Source organism: Natator depressus, chromosome 27 (assembly GCF_965152275.1).
Source record: "Natator depressus isolate rNatDep1 chromosome 27, rNatDep2.hap1, whole genome shotgun sequence".
Taxonomy (NCBI): Eukaryota; Metazoa; Chordata; order Testudines; family Cheloniidae; genus Natator; species Natator depressus.
This window is the reverse complement of record NC_134260.1, coordinates 13814241-13832947: the sequence shown is the minus strand read 5'-3', so window position 1 is coordinate 13832947 and position 18707 is coordinate 13814241. Positions and strand designations below refer to the sequence as shown.

The 18707-nt window shown below is 36.9% G+C and overlaps 1 protein-coding gene across 1 annotated transcript; it reads left to right on the top strand.

Moving 5' to 3' along the window:
* The first annotated feature begins 12604 nt into the window (after positions 1-12604).
* LOC141978475 (keratin, type I cytoskeletal 27-like) lies at positions 12605-18472 on the top strand. The gene is made up of 9 exons (XM_074940615.1): positions 12605-13129; positions 13658-13740; positions 14185-14341; positions 14573-14734; positions 14832-14957; positions 16213-16430; positions 17674-17726; positions 17812-17854; positions 18349-18472. Exons 1-9 carry the CDS (start codon positions 12605-12607, stop codon positions 18470-18472), a joined length of 1491 nt encoding a protein of 496 aa, XP_074796716.1.
* Positions 18473-18707: the final 235 nt, after the last annotated feature.

Here is an 18707-nt window from a genome sequence, read left to right as displayed (position 1 = left end):
TAGAGCGGGGAGGCAGGCCCAATCCTGTGGGACAGGACCTACTGCTGCAGAGTGAACACAGCACAGTCTTGTTCTCCAACCCCATTTTCTTGGGGTCTCCCCTCCACACCAGGCCAGGATTAGGGCTGCAGTGCCAGGGCAGAGGGTACTGCTGTGGGTGATCAGTTCCCCCTCAGTGGGACGAGAAGAGGGGGATGCTGGCCTATGATTTTGCCTCCCCACCCTCCACCCCACGAATTTGGTCCCTGGCTAGGGCACAAAAGTAAAGACAAAATGCAGTTGGTGGGTTTCCTTAGTAAAAAGTTTGGGAACCCCTGGTTTAAAGCCACCTTAATCCCTCATCTCCCTGTGCTGCAAGTTCTGCGCTGCAAATTTTAGAGGCGAAGCACAAAATCTCATTCTCTACTTTTGTTCCACACCGCATATAATGAGAGAGCTGAAAATATAGTTAAATAATAATTAAAATAAAATATTACTTATTACAGTGATTCCGGATATGGAGGTCCTGGATTTAGAAGTTCTATATCTGGGGATTCAGGATCTAGAAATCTAGGATCTGGCACAGGTTTGGAATTGAGAGGTACAGGATCTGCTACAGTTTCAGAATCTACCGGTTCTGGCTCTGGTGCAGAGTTGGGATCTAGACGTTCTGGATCTGCAAGCTCTGATTCTAAGTCAGGCGATATCAGCAAAGGAAATCAGTTTCTGTGTTTGTTTTCCTATGATTTTTGTTATTAGGCTGTAGAGATCTTGGCAATTCAGGTGTAGAAGAAGAATGTTGGGGTTTTTGGCTATTATTTATGAGTAAAAAATATGCTCTCAGTATGTGTTAGTTGTTTGTTATTAATCTAATTGACTTTCTTTAAATATAATGGAGTATTTTAGTCAAGTTCTTATCCCAAAATGGTAATGAGGAATTTCATCCTCCATCTGAGTTAAGAAAGAAATGAAGAAGTCCTTGTAGTATCTTAGATTAATTTACGCCACTGTCTGCCTACAATCAATGTTTGATTGATGTACTATAGTATCTCTGAAACATATCCTTTGCAAAAAAAATGACAGTGAATTGAGCATTACTTTTTATCTTATATTTAAGTTTTGACATTCACATTTTCTATTTCATGTTTAGAACTTACAAAAATCAGAGTGATTAAAACAATCATTGAAGAGTTAGATCAGCATGGTAGAATCACATCATCTAATGTCCAGTCAGTTGAAGAGAAGCCAATAAGATAAACAACATCAAGATATGGTCCTTTTACAGATACTAATACAAAGTGACCAGAATGAATGCAAATGAGTAAATGCATCATCCCGAGTGGCTATGGAAATATTTTCTTTCCTTAAAAAGGGAGAGTCTAGTGAAAGGTCTCTGCTTTTTCTTTTCACTTTAATCAGAAGTGTTCTATTATGCAAAACAAAACAAAAAAATATATCTATGTTCTGGTGTATGTCAATAAACTTTCTTAATTTTGCTAATTATATACATTGCCCCGATTATTTTTAAGTGAATTAAGTACTGTCTGATTCTAGTGTTGGGCAAAGCTCAAACAATTTGGTAACTGGGTTTGATTAACAATGTAACCCTCCTGTCTATGTCAAGGGCAGAATTTATACCCACATAGTTAAGTTTAATGCACTGGAATTATGGAAGACGAAATGCTGCTAATTTATCTTCTGCTGCTATTATTTCAGTGACACTATCTGGAGGCCTAACTTCTAACACTTTTGCTATTTTTATTAAAAGAGGAACTGTATAGTATGCAGCCCCAACCTGTGGGCTGCACCCAGAAATATGTTCGACCACAAACCCCATAAGGGATAGTGTGGGTGCTGACATTTCTATACCAGGTGCAAGTAACAGGAATCCTGCTGTGACTGTACTCATGCACTGGTTATAATAGCACATTTCAATTTGCAATGACTTACTCTTTTTAAAAAGAGGACACTTGATCATCCGTTCCATATTACTTTTTGAGAATTTCTCCCAAACTGAACTTCCACTGTGATCTTAAGTTTCATTTTCATAATCAACATACAATTTCAGCTGGGAAAATGTTTATTGTGCTTGTGGTAGAAAAAATGAAAAACTGCACCAGGTATTGTAAATCTCTTTGAAAAACTGTTAAATAGACAAAAGTTGTGGTATTTGTTTTATGCACCAATTTTTTCTTACAATGCTAGTAATCCTTCCTGAGACAAGTTCAAAGTCAGGAAGCAGCCCCTTACACAAAATCACTATATACATATTTTATTAATTATTATTATTATTAAATGCATTGATAGCTGCAACACAAAATAAACTAGATGATTTATTGCAACAACCAGTGAAATCCTCTTTTACAATCAATATTTGCTAAAGAATTCCAGTGAGCTCAGATTATAAAATGAATTTACCAGGCAATATCTCAGCCTCTTATAAATCCCAAATTAGAAAGAACTTTTTGCTTTAGTGAATTCCATTCCGCGCCCCCCCCCCCATGCCAGGACTTTCACTGGCAGGCTTCTGTGGAGCAAATGCACAGCTCAGGTTTTAGTACCAAATTTGTTTAAAAATAACTTAAGAAGAAATCTGTGCATTGGCTAAATTATGTCTTTGAGTCAAACAATGACAACGGATCTGATGTTCCTTTCTTTGCTAAAAATAAAAAATGCAAAACTAATAATCCAGGTAGCAGTGCTGTTCAGATATGTCATTCTAAGTTTTGTTCTGTTTCCTGTTGAAATTATGAGGTGTGAAAGATGAAGAGAATGTGGCAGAGCTAAAGTTAAAAGGGGAAAAAGATTGCTCATCAAAATAAAAGATTAAAAGAATAGTGAAATAAGTTTTTCTCTACTCTACCTACTGCCATAACAATCCTTGGCATAACAAATATCTTAAGAACATATTTCTATGAAAGTGTACTTAATAAAGTTAGCAAAAACATTAGAAAAAAATTGCCCAATTGTAGATAATAGACATTAACTTGTCAAACTACATTTTGCTACGAGGAGACAAAATTCAGGAATGAAAACCTCTGTTAATTACACATATACAGGCTAAAAATCTGCCTGGCTGATACACCGTCTGATATACTGGGGCAGGTCCCACTTCTGTTTTAATGCCATATCTGTCTCTATTCTCATGCCTTTCTTCAATCAGTCGAGTGGTAGTGGTGGACCTCTTAGAACATCTAGTGGCCTAGACTTTAGTGGTGGTTCCAGCTTTGGAAGGAGTTGTGCCTCAAACTGCCGCTACCCATGCTACCACAGCAATATTGCTATTTATACCCATGCTAGGTCAAAGCGATCTACTGCGAGTAAGCATACATGAGCAGGGAAATCACACCCCAGCTCATAGTGTAGACCCAGGCTCAGAGAACGTGTCAATGGGATTACTCATGTAAGTAAGCAGGTACTTAAATACCTCACTGAATCATGGCCTAGATCAAATGATCCAAAGACAGTCTCACTTTGTGGATACAGTCGGGGCTGTGTTAAACTTATTCCAGGTGGTGATCATTTTTTCATATCTTATAGTGTTACCTCACTGTGTTATTAAAGTCCTCCTGGTTTCGTCTTCTCCAGAAACTAAAAAGTTTTCAAAGGGTTACTAGTGGTGATATCAATGTTGAAATGGATGCAGCTCCAAGAGTTTATCTGACTAAATGACATGACAGCACGGTATGAAGCCCTTGCACAAAAGAATCACAGAGAGACAGAAGAACAGTTCAACTCTCAGGTAAAAATGGCATTATTTGGAAGGTATAGCAAGTATATGAAACACTGATTTTATTTCATTAACTAACATTTTATTTTTATTTGATTGTGGTATTACAGTATGGAGCCCTGCAACAAGTGATTTCTGCCAATGTTGATCAACAAAGCTCAAGAAAGAGTGAAATAACAAGACTAAGAGGCACTCTTGATGCACTGGAATTAGAGCTCTAGTCCCAACTTGCCAAGGTATGTAATAGTTGTCACACCAGTTTTCATAATTCAAAATACAATACACCTTTGCTTCATGTATAATTATTCTGATAGGGATTTATATTCCATCGTGAAAATATGTTCCCTTGTGACTTTTTGAAGAAAAGCCAACTAAATAAACAGCATCAAGATTGCACAGGTGATCCTTTTACAGGTGTCAAAACCAAGAGTCAAGAAAGGAGGAAATCTCCCGAACAGGTGCAGCATCCTGAGTGGTCTGAGGAAATAATTTCTATTTTTAAAATCAGAATTACACCAAGAGTTTCTCATTTTTCTACTTAATTGGAAAATATTCTTTAATGGAAACTAAAAAGTATATTCTGATATTCTAATTTCATTTGCTAGTCTATTTCAATAAACTTTTTTACTATTACAAGTTATATATTTGGTCACAACTATAGTTACATTAAACTGTGAAACTCTGTACCTCACTTGTTAATACCAGCAGAGAGAGAAACTCAAAATATTTAGAATTTAGTCTCAGTTCTGATAAGCATATAGATTACGAATGTTTATCCACATTTTATGAGGCCACTTCTAGAATGACATCCCTCTATCCTGTTCACCACACATAAACACAACAACAGCAGCTTGCAGCAGCATCCAATGCTAGAATTAACTCCATCAACTCCACTACCCTTCACCATCACCTTCGATTATCTTCAAGGGTACAGACCCAAATCCCACCTTGACCTTCTTCAGACAGGAATTCTTCAAGAGGGAAATTTAATCTGAATAGCACCTCTTAATAATGGAGGCCACCACTCATGGTCTTCCTCTTCCACTCCCATCATCTCTTTTTCATATGAGAGAAACCTGAGGCCATAATCTCTTCCCACTCTTACCAGTATCTCCCTTTTGATGGGGAAAATGTAGCCACTTTTCATCCCCTTTCCCCCAAATGTACATGCATTTAGGTGTAAATATTACCCAATATAAAGGAATAAGAAATACCATATACACACACAAAAGCAGAATTATGGTTGCTGTAAAAATCAAAACACAGTAACTTAGAGTTTAGTTTATTTGCTGTTGTTCCATTGAATAATTTTTGCAGTGTATCTACATTTACATTTTTTCCTAAACTGGATACTATCATCAAAACCGTCACTATGACATCAGAAGAAATATTAGTATAAACTTGTATAGTATAGTATGGAGCAGCTACAACACCACCAGCCACACTCAGTCAGTTACCATACTCTTAGAAAGCAGCAACAAAAGGCACCAGTGACGACCATTTGACCAGAGCAGCTAGCAACTAACATGCCACTATTTTTAGCCCATATAGTGCAAAACAATTTACTCAAAATATCCAGAGTACAAAACTAAGTAAAAGGCAACGTTGGTAATGTAATGTAAGTATTCAAAGTTACTAGCATTCAAAAAGATATAAAAACCAGCAAAGATATAAATGTTTACACTTACCTTTTGCTGTCAGAAATTTCTATGTCTTGCCAGGAAGATGTTCTCTACATAGGAATGGCAAAAAGAAACAAAAAAGAAAGTTAAGGCTAACTAAATAAAAAAATAAATAAAATACACTACCTGCACACTTTTTGCAGTACATAAGGTTCGCCTCTTAAATTAGATGTTTCCCTTCACACTACAAAACGATTGCTGCACATAAACCATGATGTCCAAAAACACCCTCCTCGCTTCCTAGAAGAGCCAACAACTCACAGATTACTTTGACTATGCAGCTAAAAACATCAAAGAAGACTGCTGCTCCAAGAAGCTACCCTTGGGCACTGAAGAAGATGGCAAACCAATCAAGGTATATAGAAATATTTTCCAAAGCCAAGGTCTGTAAGGGTGAAAGACAACTACAACCTGGTTGCACTTCCAATGGGGAGCTCTTTAGCTAACCATGGTCAGAAAAGAATTGGGATGCAATATTTTGATTGATCTGAAAGATGCTCCAGCCTATCCTGTGCTGAGGACCTACGAATCAAGAGTAGGAATCCAGTTAAACGATATCTTTAGAGAAAGAAACACTTTGTGTAGTTGTGACATCTTTTTCATTAGCCAATGCCTGTTTTAGGAAGTAATTGTCATAGCAGGATTTCAACAATTTTTGCCATTTCACTACAAGATTGTGCACTACATTATCATTTACTTCAGAGCACTGCCCCACCCACAGATCAAGGAGGGAAAGGGGATGAGAGAGGGTGTAAATTACTTTTCATGAAGCAGCTTACTCCCTGCTGTGCACCTAGCCAGCTACTCTGGCTGAAGGTGGGAGGGACCAGAGCAAAGGCTCCTCCCACATTCCATCCTTCTTTGTCCCTTCCCCACACATTTCCCCAAACTAGGGAGTATGGGGCCACTAACCCCTGTTATCTTCACCACAGCCAACATCATAATCAAAGCGGGGCCACAGAAGGGAATAAATATGGGCCTTACTCCCGCTTACTTCCTTGTGTGGCCAAGTAAGGGTTGTGACATTTAAGCCATTAGAGACCAGATAACTCTTTCTTTAGCCTATCTGCCACCAAGAGACTAAGCCCTGCCACTTCCAAGTTCACTTAGTAAAAACTGAGTTCCACTCTTCGCTATTCACAATACAACAATCAAGTGTCCCTTTTCCTGCACACCTGCCCATCTAAAGATAAGAATGGGCCTTTCTGATCCCATTAATCTGAAGTGTCATCAATGTTCTTTGATGACACTGTTGTAAAGAAATACTGCTAGTGCGGTAGTTTAACACACAGTAAGACACAGCTATCTGAGTAATTCATTATTCAAATACTTGAGACCAAAGTGTTAGTCTACATTATCTTCAGTCACTTGAAACTAGGAGTTATCATTTCATCATCTGTTATGATATGGCTATCAGATTATCATATGTTCAACATATTCATAAATGATCTGGAAAAGGGAGTAAACAGTGAGATGGCAACATTTTCAGACAATACAAAATTACTCAAAATAATTAAATCCAAAGCAGATTGCGATAAATTACAAAAGCGATCTCACAAAACTGGGTGACTGGGCAACACAATGGCCCCCGATGAAATCCAGTGTTGATAAGTGTAAAATAATGCATATTGGAGAACATAATCCCAACTATACATATAAAATGATGGGGTGTAAAGTACCTGTTACCACTCAAGAAAAAGATCTTGGAGTCATCGTGGATAATTCTGTGAAAACATCCTCTCAACGTGCAGCAACAGTTAAAAAAGCATTAGGAAAGGGAAAGATAATATGACAGAAAATAATGTAATGTCAGTATAAAAATCTATGCTACGCCCATACCTTGAACACTGCTTGTAGTTCTGATCACCCCATCTCAAAAAAGATGCATTAGAATTAGAAAAAGTACAGAGAAGGGCAACAAAAATGATTAGGGGTATGGAATAACTTCTATATGAGGAGAAGTTAGAAGACTGGGACTGTTCAGCTCAGAAAAGAGACGACTAAGGGGGGATATGACAGAGGTCTATAAAGTCATGAATGGTGTGGAAAAGGTTCTCATAACAAGAACAAGAGGTCACCCAATGAAATTAATAGGCAGAAGGTTTAGAACAAACAAAAGGAAGTACTTCTTTCACAGAATGCACAATCAACCTATGGAACTAGTTGTCAGGGGATGTTGTGAAGGCCTAAATTATAACTGGGTTCAAAAAAGTATTAGATAAATTTGTGGAAGATAGGTCCATCAATGGTCTAGGATGGTCTAGGATGCAACCCCATGCTCTAGGGTTCCATATACCTCCGACTGCCAGAAGCTGGGACTGGACATCTTTCCCCTCCCACTGTACAGAAAGCTGGAAAGTGTTTTGGTTCTTTTAGCATTAGAGTAAAATCTTTCTCTAATGTATATCATTTACTGGTATTGCTCCAAAGGTCAGGTGTGAATTGACAAAGCTATTTTTGTTTAAAGCTCAATACAAAAGTGACAAAAGGTTATACAGTATTTTGTTCAGTTTAAATAGACTAATTTTATATTTTAATTATTTTTTCTAAGTATCTAAAAACAATAAAATATAAGTTTAAAAAAATAAGTATACATGTTCATTTGAAAAAGACCATTAACACAAGAGAAAGTGGTGAAAAGCATCTCCCCAGTTGAGAGAATGGCAGACAAAGCATTATCTTTTCACCTTCTTGTCATGATCTATTAAACATAACACTGCTCAACACAAAGTCACCTACATGTTACACACAAATACTCTGAACTTCAGTCAACTGCACAATGACCCTGGGATCCAAAGAAAGGATTTGCACAGGCATCTAAGAGTGAGCTATACTAGTAGCCTCATTACCTCAACCAATTAAAATAAATGACATGCAAAAGGAACCTCCATTTATTAAACGACAGAACATTTAAACAACCATGTAAATTATCCACTCCCTCAGTTATTACAAAGATCATCCTCAAATCAACTCAGTGTACCTAGCATTCACTGGATTTTAAGCTAAAAGGTTGGTACAAAATCCAAAATAATTCATGCATACATACTGCATGTTGGCCCAATTCAGCAAAGCAATTAACCACATGCTTCAATTTAAGCATGTAAATCCATCCCTGTTCAGCCAGGAACTTAAGCACAGTCTTAACTGTTAGCAGATTCAAGAATGTGCTCAAGTGCTTCAGAGGACAAGGATGGACTTACTCATGTTTTAAAGGTAAGTGCCTGAGTAACTGATTTCTGAATTGGGGCGAATTCTGCAGAGGAGATTACTTTAATTGACTCTACATTTTTATCTACTGAGCAGTCCTGATAAAATTCCCAGCTCCAAATCTCTCTGTAGTAGGAAAAGGGCCTGAAACATAAGCCCTTGTATCAGAGGCCTGAGCTAAAGGAGTGGTCAAAACTTTGCTGATATAAAGCAAAGTTAAGTTGTAAGCAAGAAGCAGGCCCTGCTCACAGAATCTGCCAAGAACAGGGCTGGTATTGCAGAAACACACTTTCCTAAGCAGTGATAGGCACAAGAATATATACACAAACACATTCCAGAAAGGTGGTATCAGAACACCTCGATACCAACTGTGACAAAGTTCCTGCGCTACCTTGTTGGGTCTTGCGCTTATTGGCGGATTTGCTCGCCTTGGAGCTTCACGGCAGCCCTCAGATTGGCCGTTTTTCTGAATTCACAGTCCAGGTCGACTCCTCCTGTGTCTGACCAGGAGTTGGGAGGATTTGGAAGGAACCCGGGCCCGCCCTCTACTCCGGGTTCCAGCCCAGGGCCCTGTGGAATGCAGCTGTCTAGAGTGCCTCCTGGAACAGCTGTGCGACAGCTACAACTCCCTGGGCTACTTCCCCATGGCCTCCTCCCAACACCTTCTTTATCCTCACCACAGGACCTTCCTCCTGGTGTCTGATAATGCTTGTACACCTCAGTCCTCCAACAGTCCGCGTTCTCACTCTCAGCTCCTCGTGCCTCTTGCTCCCAGCTCCTCACACACACACACCACAAACTGAAGTGAGCTCCTTTTTAAAACCCAGTTGCCCTGATTAGCCTGCCTTAATTGATTCTAGCAGCTTCTTGATTGGCTGCAGGTATTCTAATCAGCCTGACTTAATTGTCTCCAGAAGCTTCCTGATTGTTCTGGAACCTTCCCTGTTACCTTACCCAGGGAAAAGGGACCTACTTAGCCTGGGGCTAATATATCTGCCTTCTATTACTCTCCTATAGCAATCTGGCCCGACCCTGTCACACAACACTTTCCCCAAAAGATAACAGGAACACGCTGATCCATTTTAAAAATAAGGTCAGGATGACAGCATGATGGACAGAGATGTTTTAATCAAACCAACAGGTACGAGGTAATGGGTTGTGGTTAGCTACGTCAGAGGGGGCAGTAACTCACATCAGAGTGTGGCACCTAACTATATCAGAGAGGTAATACATAACTTGTTTGTACTGGGGTATAAAGATGTATCTCAGAGGGAATGTCTTTGTCTGGCCTTGTGGGGAGCGGAAAGTCCCGCCATTCACCGATCTGGTCCTTTGTAACAGGCATACATGTGTTAGTGGTCCTGTAGAGTCTGCAGGATACTAGGACCGTGCCTCATTGACAATAAACCTGGCCAGGTGCCTCACTAAAAACTGAGTCGGTGGATTTATTGGGCAGTTTAATTGAGGTCTGTTATCTCCTCTATCTACGCAGAGCTGGGACATATGCAGCCAATATCTGACCACACTCTCCACCTCTCCTAAGAAAAAATTAAGCATCGGGAATTCCAGGATATGCTTACATTTTATTCATTTAAATTTTAAGAGGTCAAATTTAATAATAATGGATTAATATTTTAATGTGTTCAAATATCATGCAATACACAAACTGCTTCTGCAGGAAGGCACTCTAAAATAAAATTATAGATGATAATAATGGTGATGATTTTATTAGTAAAGGCAAATTTGAAGAACCTATGTAAGGCCCTTAGTCGGCCCCCAAATTTACTGAAAGTCTTGAAGTAGCTCATACTTAGAAATATTAAGAAGATCCCACCTGAACAACAGTTAAGAAGGAAAACCGCATGCAAATCAAACAAACATTGGGACTAATGGCACTTTTATTTATTATTAGGGCTGTCGATTAATTGCAGTTAACTCAAAAAAATTAATCGCGATTACTCGCAGTTTTAATCACACTGTTAAACAACAGAATACCAATTGAAATTTATTAAATATTTTGGATGTTTTTCTACATTTTCATATATATTGTATTCTGTGTTGTAATTGAAATCAAAATGTATATTATTCTTGATTACAAATATTTGCATTGTAAAAGATAAACAAAAGAAATAGTATTTTTCAATTCACCTCATACAAGTACTGTAGTGCAATCTCTGTGTGGTGAACGTGCAATTTACAAATGTAGATTTATTGTTTTTGGTTACAAAACTGCACTCAAAAACAAAACAGTGTAAAACTTCAGAGCCTACAAGTCCACCCAGTCCTACTTCTTGTTCAGCCAATAGCTAAGACAAACAAGTTTGTTTACATTTTCAGGAGACAATGCTGCCCTCTTCTTATTTACAATGTTACCAGAAAGTGAGAACAGGCATTTGCATGGCACTTTTGTAGCCGGCATTGCAAGGTATTTCCGGGACAGATATGCTAAAAATTCGTATGCCCCTACATGCTTTGGCCACCATTCCAGAGGACATACATCCATGCTGATTATGCTCGTTAAAAAAATAATGCGTTAATTAAGTTTGTGACTGAACTCATTAGGGGGAATTGTATATCCCCTGGTCTGTTTTACCCGCATTCTGCCATATATTTCATATTATAGCAGTCTCGGATGATGACCCAGCATGTGTTGTTCGTTTTAAGAACACTTTCACTGCAGATTTGAGAAAACGCAAAGAAGTTATCAATGTGAGATTTTGAAATATAGCTACAGCATTCGACCCAAGGTTTAAGAATCTGAAGTGCCTTCCAAAATCTGAGAAGGATGAGGTGTGGATGTGGAGCATGCTTTCAAAAGTCTTAAAAGACCAACACTCCGTTGAGGAAACTACAGAACCTAAACCACCAAAAAAGAAAATCAACCTTCTGCTGGTGGCACCTGACTCAGAAAATGAAAATGAACATGCATCAGTCCGCACTGCTCTGGATTGTTATCAAGCAGAACCTGTCATCAGCATGGACGCATGTCCTCTGGAATGGTGCTTGAAGCATCAAGGGACATATGAATCTTTAGCGCTTCTGGCACGTAAATACTTGTGATGCCAGCTACAACAGTGCCATGAGAATACCTGTTCTCATTTTCAGGTGACACTGTAAACAAGAAGCAGGCAGCATTATCTCCTGCAAATGTAACCAACCGTGTTTGTCTGAGCGATTGACTGAACAAGAAGTAGGACTGAGTGGACTTCAGGCTCTAAAGCTTTACACTGTTTTATTTTTTAATGCAGTTATTTTTTGTACATAATTCTACATTAGTAAGTTCAACTTTCATGATAAAGAGATTGCACTACAGTACTTGTATTAGGTGAACTGAAAAATACTATTTCTTTTGTTTTTTTACAGTGCAAGTACTTGTAATCAAAAATAAATATGAAGTGAGCACTGTACACTTTGTATTGTGTGTTGTAATTGAAATCAATATATTTGAAAATGTAGAAAACATCCAAAAATATTTAAATAAATGGTATTCTGTTATTAATAGTGCAATTAATCGTGATTAATTTTTGTAATCGCTTGACAGCCCTATTAATTTATCAAAGAGAGAAATGATAAGTTTGGTGGTAAGAATGATAAAAATATATCACTTGAAATTTTGCTCTATCTTCTTGGGGAATTATGAGAGTTATGCCTGAGGTCTGGAAGAAGCAAAGGAATTACTCATCTATGATTAAAATGTAATAATGATTCTTTCGCTTTGTTCCACCCTTCTCTATTCCTGATATAACAAACATCTTCAGGGCACTAACCTCTTTACATGAACGGTCACCATTGATTTAAATGCTAATGAGGAGAAATCATCCAATCATGGCTAACACTATGCTGAGTTGGCAAAAAAAATATTTTGCCATAGGTAGGAGGAATCCAGAAAGAAACACCCTAATAATTCTGTATAAAAAGGTAAAGGAACTGCCTAGCCAAGACATTCTCTCACTCTACTTTGATGCCTTTGTTACACTTTAACAACTCAGACCACCACTAAAAAACTATGTCTCTTTGTATTGCTAGTGGATCCAGCCAGGTTTCCTCATTTGGTGGAGGTGGTGGATCAGTCAGAGTCTCCAGCATAGGGAGAAGCTTTGGTAGTGGGAGTGTATGTGGTTTGGCTGGGGGATCCGGTGTTGGATTAGGGAGTGGATTAGGAAGGGGAGCAGGTGGTGGCTTTGGTGGAGGCTATAGTGGTGGGTTTGGTAGTGTATCAGTTGGAGGAGGCTACGGAAATGCCTACCGCAGTAGCTCATTTCGAGGCTTGGGTAGTGGCTATAGTGGAGGCTTTAGTGGGGCCTTTGGTGGAGCTGATGGCAGCCTTCTGTCTGGTGGCGAAAAGGAAACCATGCAGAACCTTAATGACCGCCTAGCTAACTACCTGGATATGGTGCGTGCTCTGGAGGAGGCAAATGCTGATCTTGAACATAAAATCCGGCTGTGGTATGAGAAACATGATCCTGCTGCTGCTGGGTTACGCTGTGATTACAGCAAATATTACCAGATAATTGAAGATCTTAAGAATCAGGTAATAAATAATTTTTCAGCACTTTACAATGGTATGCACCTTGTAACCATATCTTGTGTTAAACTATAACTCACAAGTAGTGCATGAGTTATTACCAAATGAGAAATTCTGCTCAGCTTAGTTTCAGACATTTATCATTTTCTGTTGACATTAAGAATACTTAAAGCAATAGACTTTAAGATGTAATATTTCTACCAACTGATTTTTCACACACATTCTTGTTAATTTAATATGACTATAAAAGTATCTATTTTATTATTAAGAATGTTTAGTTTTTTTACTGTTTATGCATGAAAATTAATTTGTTAACGTGGAAAGGAAATACTTAATTTTAAAAAAAGGGAAAGAAATCATATCTCCCACTATGTTTAAACTGCATATAAACAAATTATTTTTTAAATCTGCATTTTTCATGTTAGCCTCTAAATTTGCCCAAAATTAAATGCCTCAAAATTAAATGCAAAGAATATTTTCATAGTAGTCATATAAATATTGCCTCTTTCCTTATCTATCTTTCTATTTATCCAGATCATCTCTGCAACTATTGACAATGCCAAGATAGTCTTGCAGATTGACAATGCCAAGCTTGCTGCTGATGACTTCAGACTTAAGTGAGTTCAGTGAAAACCAGTTAGTAATGATGGGGTAGTAACAACTTGGGCCACCTCATGCCATTTGTTTTTAAGCAGAACTCACCATTGTTTGCTGCTTACAAACTGATCATCTCATATGGTCCTTAGACACTTTTCTCTACACTTTTTAGTATTAAAAGAAATCTGAAGTATTATTCCAAAAATGATAATAATATTAAAATCAATTTTATAACTATTATATGCAATAGAGCTATATTTTTAATTTTAAAAAAACTATTAAAACTTTTGCCAAATCATAAAAACCAGAATATAAAATAAACAGATAATAAAAATGCATTATTCTCACATCTTCTCTAATGAAATTCTGCTTTATTAATATCAAATATTTTTCTTGCAAGGAAAAATAGATTTTTTTTCTTTCTGATCTGATTATATTCTCAAAATTCTCCTAACACTTTAAAGGTATGAAAATGAGCTTTTCCTTTACCAAAGTATTGAAGCTGACATTAATAGTCTGCGTAGAGTCCTAGATGACCTGACTGTGACAAGATCCAACCTGGAAGCACAGCTTGAAAGCCTGACTGAGGAGCTAGTGTATCTTAAGAAGAACCATGAGGAAGTAAGATCTTTGCCTTCCTTTTGCAAATATAGGTCCCAGTCCAACTCCCACTGAAGTCAATGAGAGTCTTTCCATTTAAAAGTGGTTTAAAAGTGAAATGGTTTATGGTCAATTTACTATTTCAAAACATTCAGATTTTGACACTTACTGATTTCAGTTATTTAATTTTTCCCTGCTTCTGCAGTTGCAATATATTTAAAATTAAAATCTCCTTGTCTTTCATTTAACCAGGAAATGAAAAGCTTCCAGCGTGGCTCTACAGGTGAAGTGAATGTAGAAATTAATGCTGCTCCAGGAGTTGATCTAACAAAGATTCTGAATGACATGAGAGCGCAGTATGAATGCCTTGCTGAGCAAAATCGTAGGGAGGCCGAAGAACAATTTAATAAAATGGTAACAATATGATTGATACGTTTTCTGAAAGCATATTCAAATCCAAAGATTTGTTTCATCACACCGTATTCATTATATTGTATTATGACTTTTCCAGAGTCAACAGCTGCAGCAACAAATCTATGATGATGCTGGTGCAGCAGACTCAGCCAGGCATGAAATAACTGAGATCAAACATACTCTCCAAACCCTGGACATTGAGCTACAAGCCCTTCTGGCCAAGGTTTGTAACAGCTGCCACTTAAGGTAACTTTTATAATTCAAAATTCTTATTAAAAACATTTACAGTGTGCATAATAGCTTTATCCACTACTTTGGCATTATGTAAGGGCATATTTGCATTTAATATATAATTGTTTCTAATATAGACACGTGTTTTGATAGCTCACCTATATTTATTCTAAGCACAGAGAAACAACTGTAATTCTAAACTAAATACTAAAGTCTATAGAGAAGGAAGAGTGGTGAGTTTGACTAGTTAGAAAGAATAATCAAAATAAACAGATTTGTTTTAAACAGTCTCAAAAACACTTTATAAAGTTTTGTAATAGACATGGCCTCAAAAGAGGCATTACAGGTCAATATTCCACCTTCATTACACACATGCAAGTTTATCCACTTTCAATGGAACTTTTTTTTTGGCAAGAATCCAGTACGGAATATGGTCCACCACCTTTTAAGTAAGTGTAAAATGACTGAATATGTGTATAGGGAATGCTGAATATTGAATAATCCCTTGGTGGCCTAATCAGTATTTTAATATTTACATATGATAAACCATTAATGTAAATAAAAAACAACAGGATATTAAATTTAATGCCATCCAGCTTTTTGGCATAAAGTTGTTTTATCATGTTCTCTCAGTGACTATATTTTTCATTCATTCTGATCTGTGAAAAGACAACTTCAAAAGGCTCTTATGGATTTCTTCAGAAGAGCAGTCAATAGCCAAACTACTTATCTTCAACATCTCGACAATAAGAACAAATCTGAATTTCTTTCAAACACCTGTATAGCAGATAATCATGCACCAAACAGATTAAATTCTTATATTCCCACTTTGACCTTTCACTTATTTTCATAAACTTAACATACAAGTAAAATTGTTTTACATGCATATCCAATTAATTTAATACATTTTACTTTGCATTGTTTGAGAAAAGTGTTACAGAAGAAGCAGTGTATAAAGCAATAAAACATTATAAAACTAGTAATATAATACTAGAAAACTACAGTGAGAAAGAGAGAAAAGAAAGGAAAAACTATTCCAGAGAAATAATTTTCATCACAAAAACTAATGGTATTGAAAACTGATAGAGAAAAAAATGTAATTTTATTTCTAATTAAGTGTTATGATTAGGGAAATATTTTTTCTACTTCTCTGGTATAAATTATTTTCACTGTTAAAGAAAATTTTCCTTGTGTGTAATCAAGCATTTCAGCTTCATCAGTAACATGCCATTGTTATGCGCTGATAGAAATGCTCCCTTGAAGGCACCTTGGCGGAAACTGAAGGAAACTACAGGACGCAGCTTTCACAAATTCAGCTTCAGATTAGCAATCTGGAGGAACAATTAAAGCAGATCAGATATGAAATGGAGTGCCAGAATGCAGAATATGAACAGCTCCTGGGCATCAAGACACATCTAGAGATGGAGATTGAGACCTATAGGCGACTGCTAGATGGAGAAGGAGGGTAAGCAAACAGCCTGAAGAAAAAACTATTTCAGTTAGATGAATTTATTTTGAAAAACAGAACTCTAGAAATAAGAAATAAACATCAATATATCTTATTCCATGTTCCATGCATATAGGGATAAATCCTGTAAGGTGCAGATCATTCCAGTTAAATGCTTAACTACATTAAATTCTACTGACTTCAGTGGAAGCTGAGGGCCTTCATAACCTTGCATGAGTGCTGAACACCTTGCAGGATTGAGCCCACATTTCAAATATGATCCATAGAAAGCATCCTCTTTTTCAAGAGGAGGATTTTTTCTTCTCTATCACACTATAAATCTGATCCTGCAAGGTGATGAGTCAGGGTGCTCTTAAATCCACTGACTTCAATGTGATTTGAAGTCATTGACAGGTTTCAGAGTAGCAGCCGTGTGAGTCTGTATTCACAAAAAGAAAAGGAGTACTAGTGGCATCTTAGAGACTAACCAATTTATTTGAGCATCCAATGAAGTGAGCTGTAGCTCACGAAAGCTTATGCTCAAATAAATTGGTTAGTCTCTAAGGTGCCACTAGTACTCCTTTTCTTGAAGTCATTGAGAGATTAAAAGTTTGGGACTCTGTATGTATTTTGTCTATAGAATATTTACTAAGAAGGATATTTCTTAGTAGCACATTTCATTAAATGTTCTTCAGAAATAAAAATATTTGTAAGGCTCTGTTGTGGGATCGAAGGACCTAATTCAACACACTTTGAAATCAGTCAGAGCCTTGCAATGCCCACTGAAATAGACCTAAGTGAACTGAAAACAAATTGCTGTATCAGTTCTCTGTTCTGTCTCAGCATCTGCAAATATTATAGAACTGTACATTATGTGCAGCTGCAAATACCTGAAAATGACTCCAGTAAATAGAATATCCACCACAGAAAATTTTCATTTTATCAATCAAGATAAAAGAGCAGTTTGATCTTACATCCATATTTGATAAACTATTTTATTTAATCTTTATCCTGTGAAGCATTTTGGTGAAATCAATTATTCACCTTTTTGTTTGGCAACAAAAAAATGCAATCAGATATATATGATACATAGCAGTTCCAATCACTTACAAAACTGATTGCCTGCCATGCTGTTTCTAGAAAGATAGCAATAAACTTGCTTTTAAAACCAGTATTCTCATCAACTCTCAAAATAATTATATTTTCTTAGAATTCCAAAAGTACTGTAAGATAACTAATGACTATTAATTATTTTTAACAGCAGCTTTAGATCTGGAGGTTATGAATATCAAGAATCAAGAGTTCAAATCAAAGGTAATTAAAATAAGTTACTGTTTTTATTTTCAAGTGTGTCTTTGAACTACAAGGATGTAGGAGTGCACTTTTTAAAATCAAACAGCATTACCTCTGCCAGAAAAGAACTCTTCAGATCTTGGTAACTTATATTTGTATAAGTAATTACTTACTGAAGACCTGATCCAATCCCCATTGAAAGTTTCCCATTGTCCTCACTGGGCACTGAATCAGGACCCAGTTCTTTAAAGTGCTGAGTGCTTCCTGAGAAGTACTAGGAACCTTCAACTCCCCTTGAGGTTATCAGGAGACAAGTAACAACCCAGAGGATTGAGCCTGAAATGGTGAAATAAAATTAGTAATTCGTTATAAAGAAAAAAAGCCTCAAAGATTTTAATGTACACCACTATCTGTCAAAGGTAAGATTTCAACCTCTTTTTCATGTTTGAAGGTAACTTTCTGCTGCACTATGTATTTCAGCAAAGTGACAAATAAAGGTCCTATATATATACACATATATATTTATAATTTTTCCCATGAAAGTTTACACTGTCATAAGGCATACTGTCCTATGTTTATTTAACTGGACCACAACTTTTTATGTTATTTGAGTCTTTATTTTAATATCTTGAATGGATAATACTATTAATATTTTATTTTTAGAACCATCTAAAACTAGAGTGGTTAAGACAATTGTTGAAGAGCTGGTGGATGGCAAAATAGTCTCATCAAAAGTCCAGTCAGTTGAAGAAAGGCCAGCTAAATAAGCAACATGAAAATGGAACAGAGGATCCTCCTATATGTGCCTACAGACAGAACCAAAAACAAGGAAGTGTTCTGGACAAATGTAGAATTTTAAGTGGCTTAAGAGTTCCCCATCTTAAAAATAAGGGTTCTAGTATCTGCTTTCTCTTCTCACTTCACTGAGATGTAGTCTTTTATGGGTGCTAAAAAGAACATTCTATTTACTGCTGTTTTTCAATAAATTTTTTAACTGTTGCA

Coding starts and splice junctions, on each gene's coding strand:
- LOC141978475 (XM_074940615.1), top strand. CDS start 12,605: ATGTCTCTTTGTATTGCTAGTGGATCCAGCCAGGTTTCCTCATTTGGT. Junction 14,958..16,212: donor TACAAGCCCTTCTGGCCAAG/GTTTGTAACAGC, acceptor ATGCGCTGATAG/AAATGCTCCCTTGAAGGCAC. Junction 17,727..17,811: donor ATCAAGAGTTCAAATCAAAG/GTAATTAAAATA, acceptor AAAATCAAACAG/CATTACCTCTGCCAGAAAAG.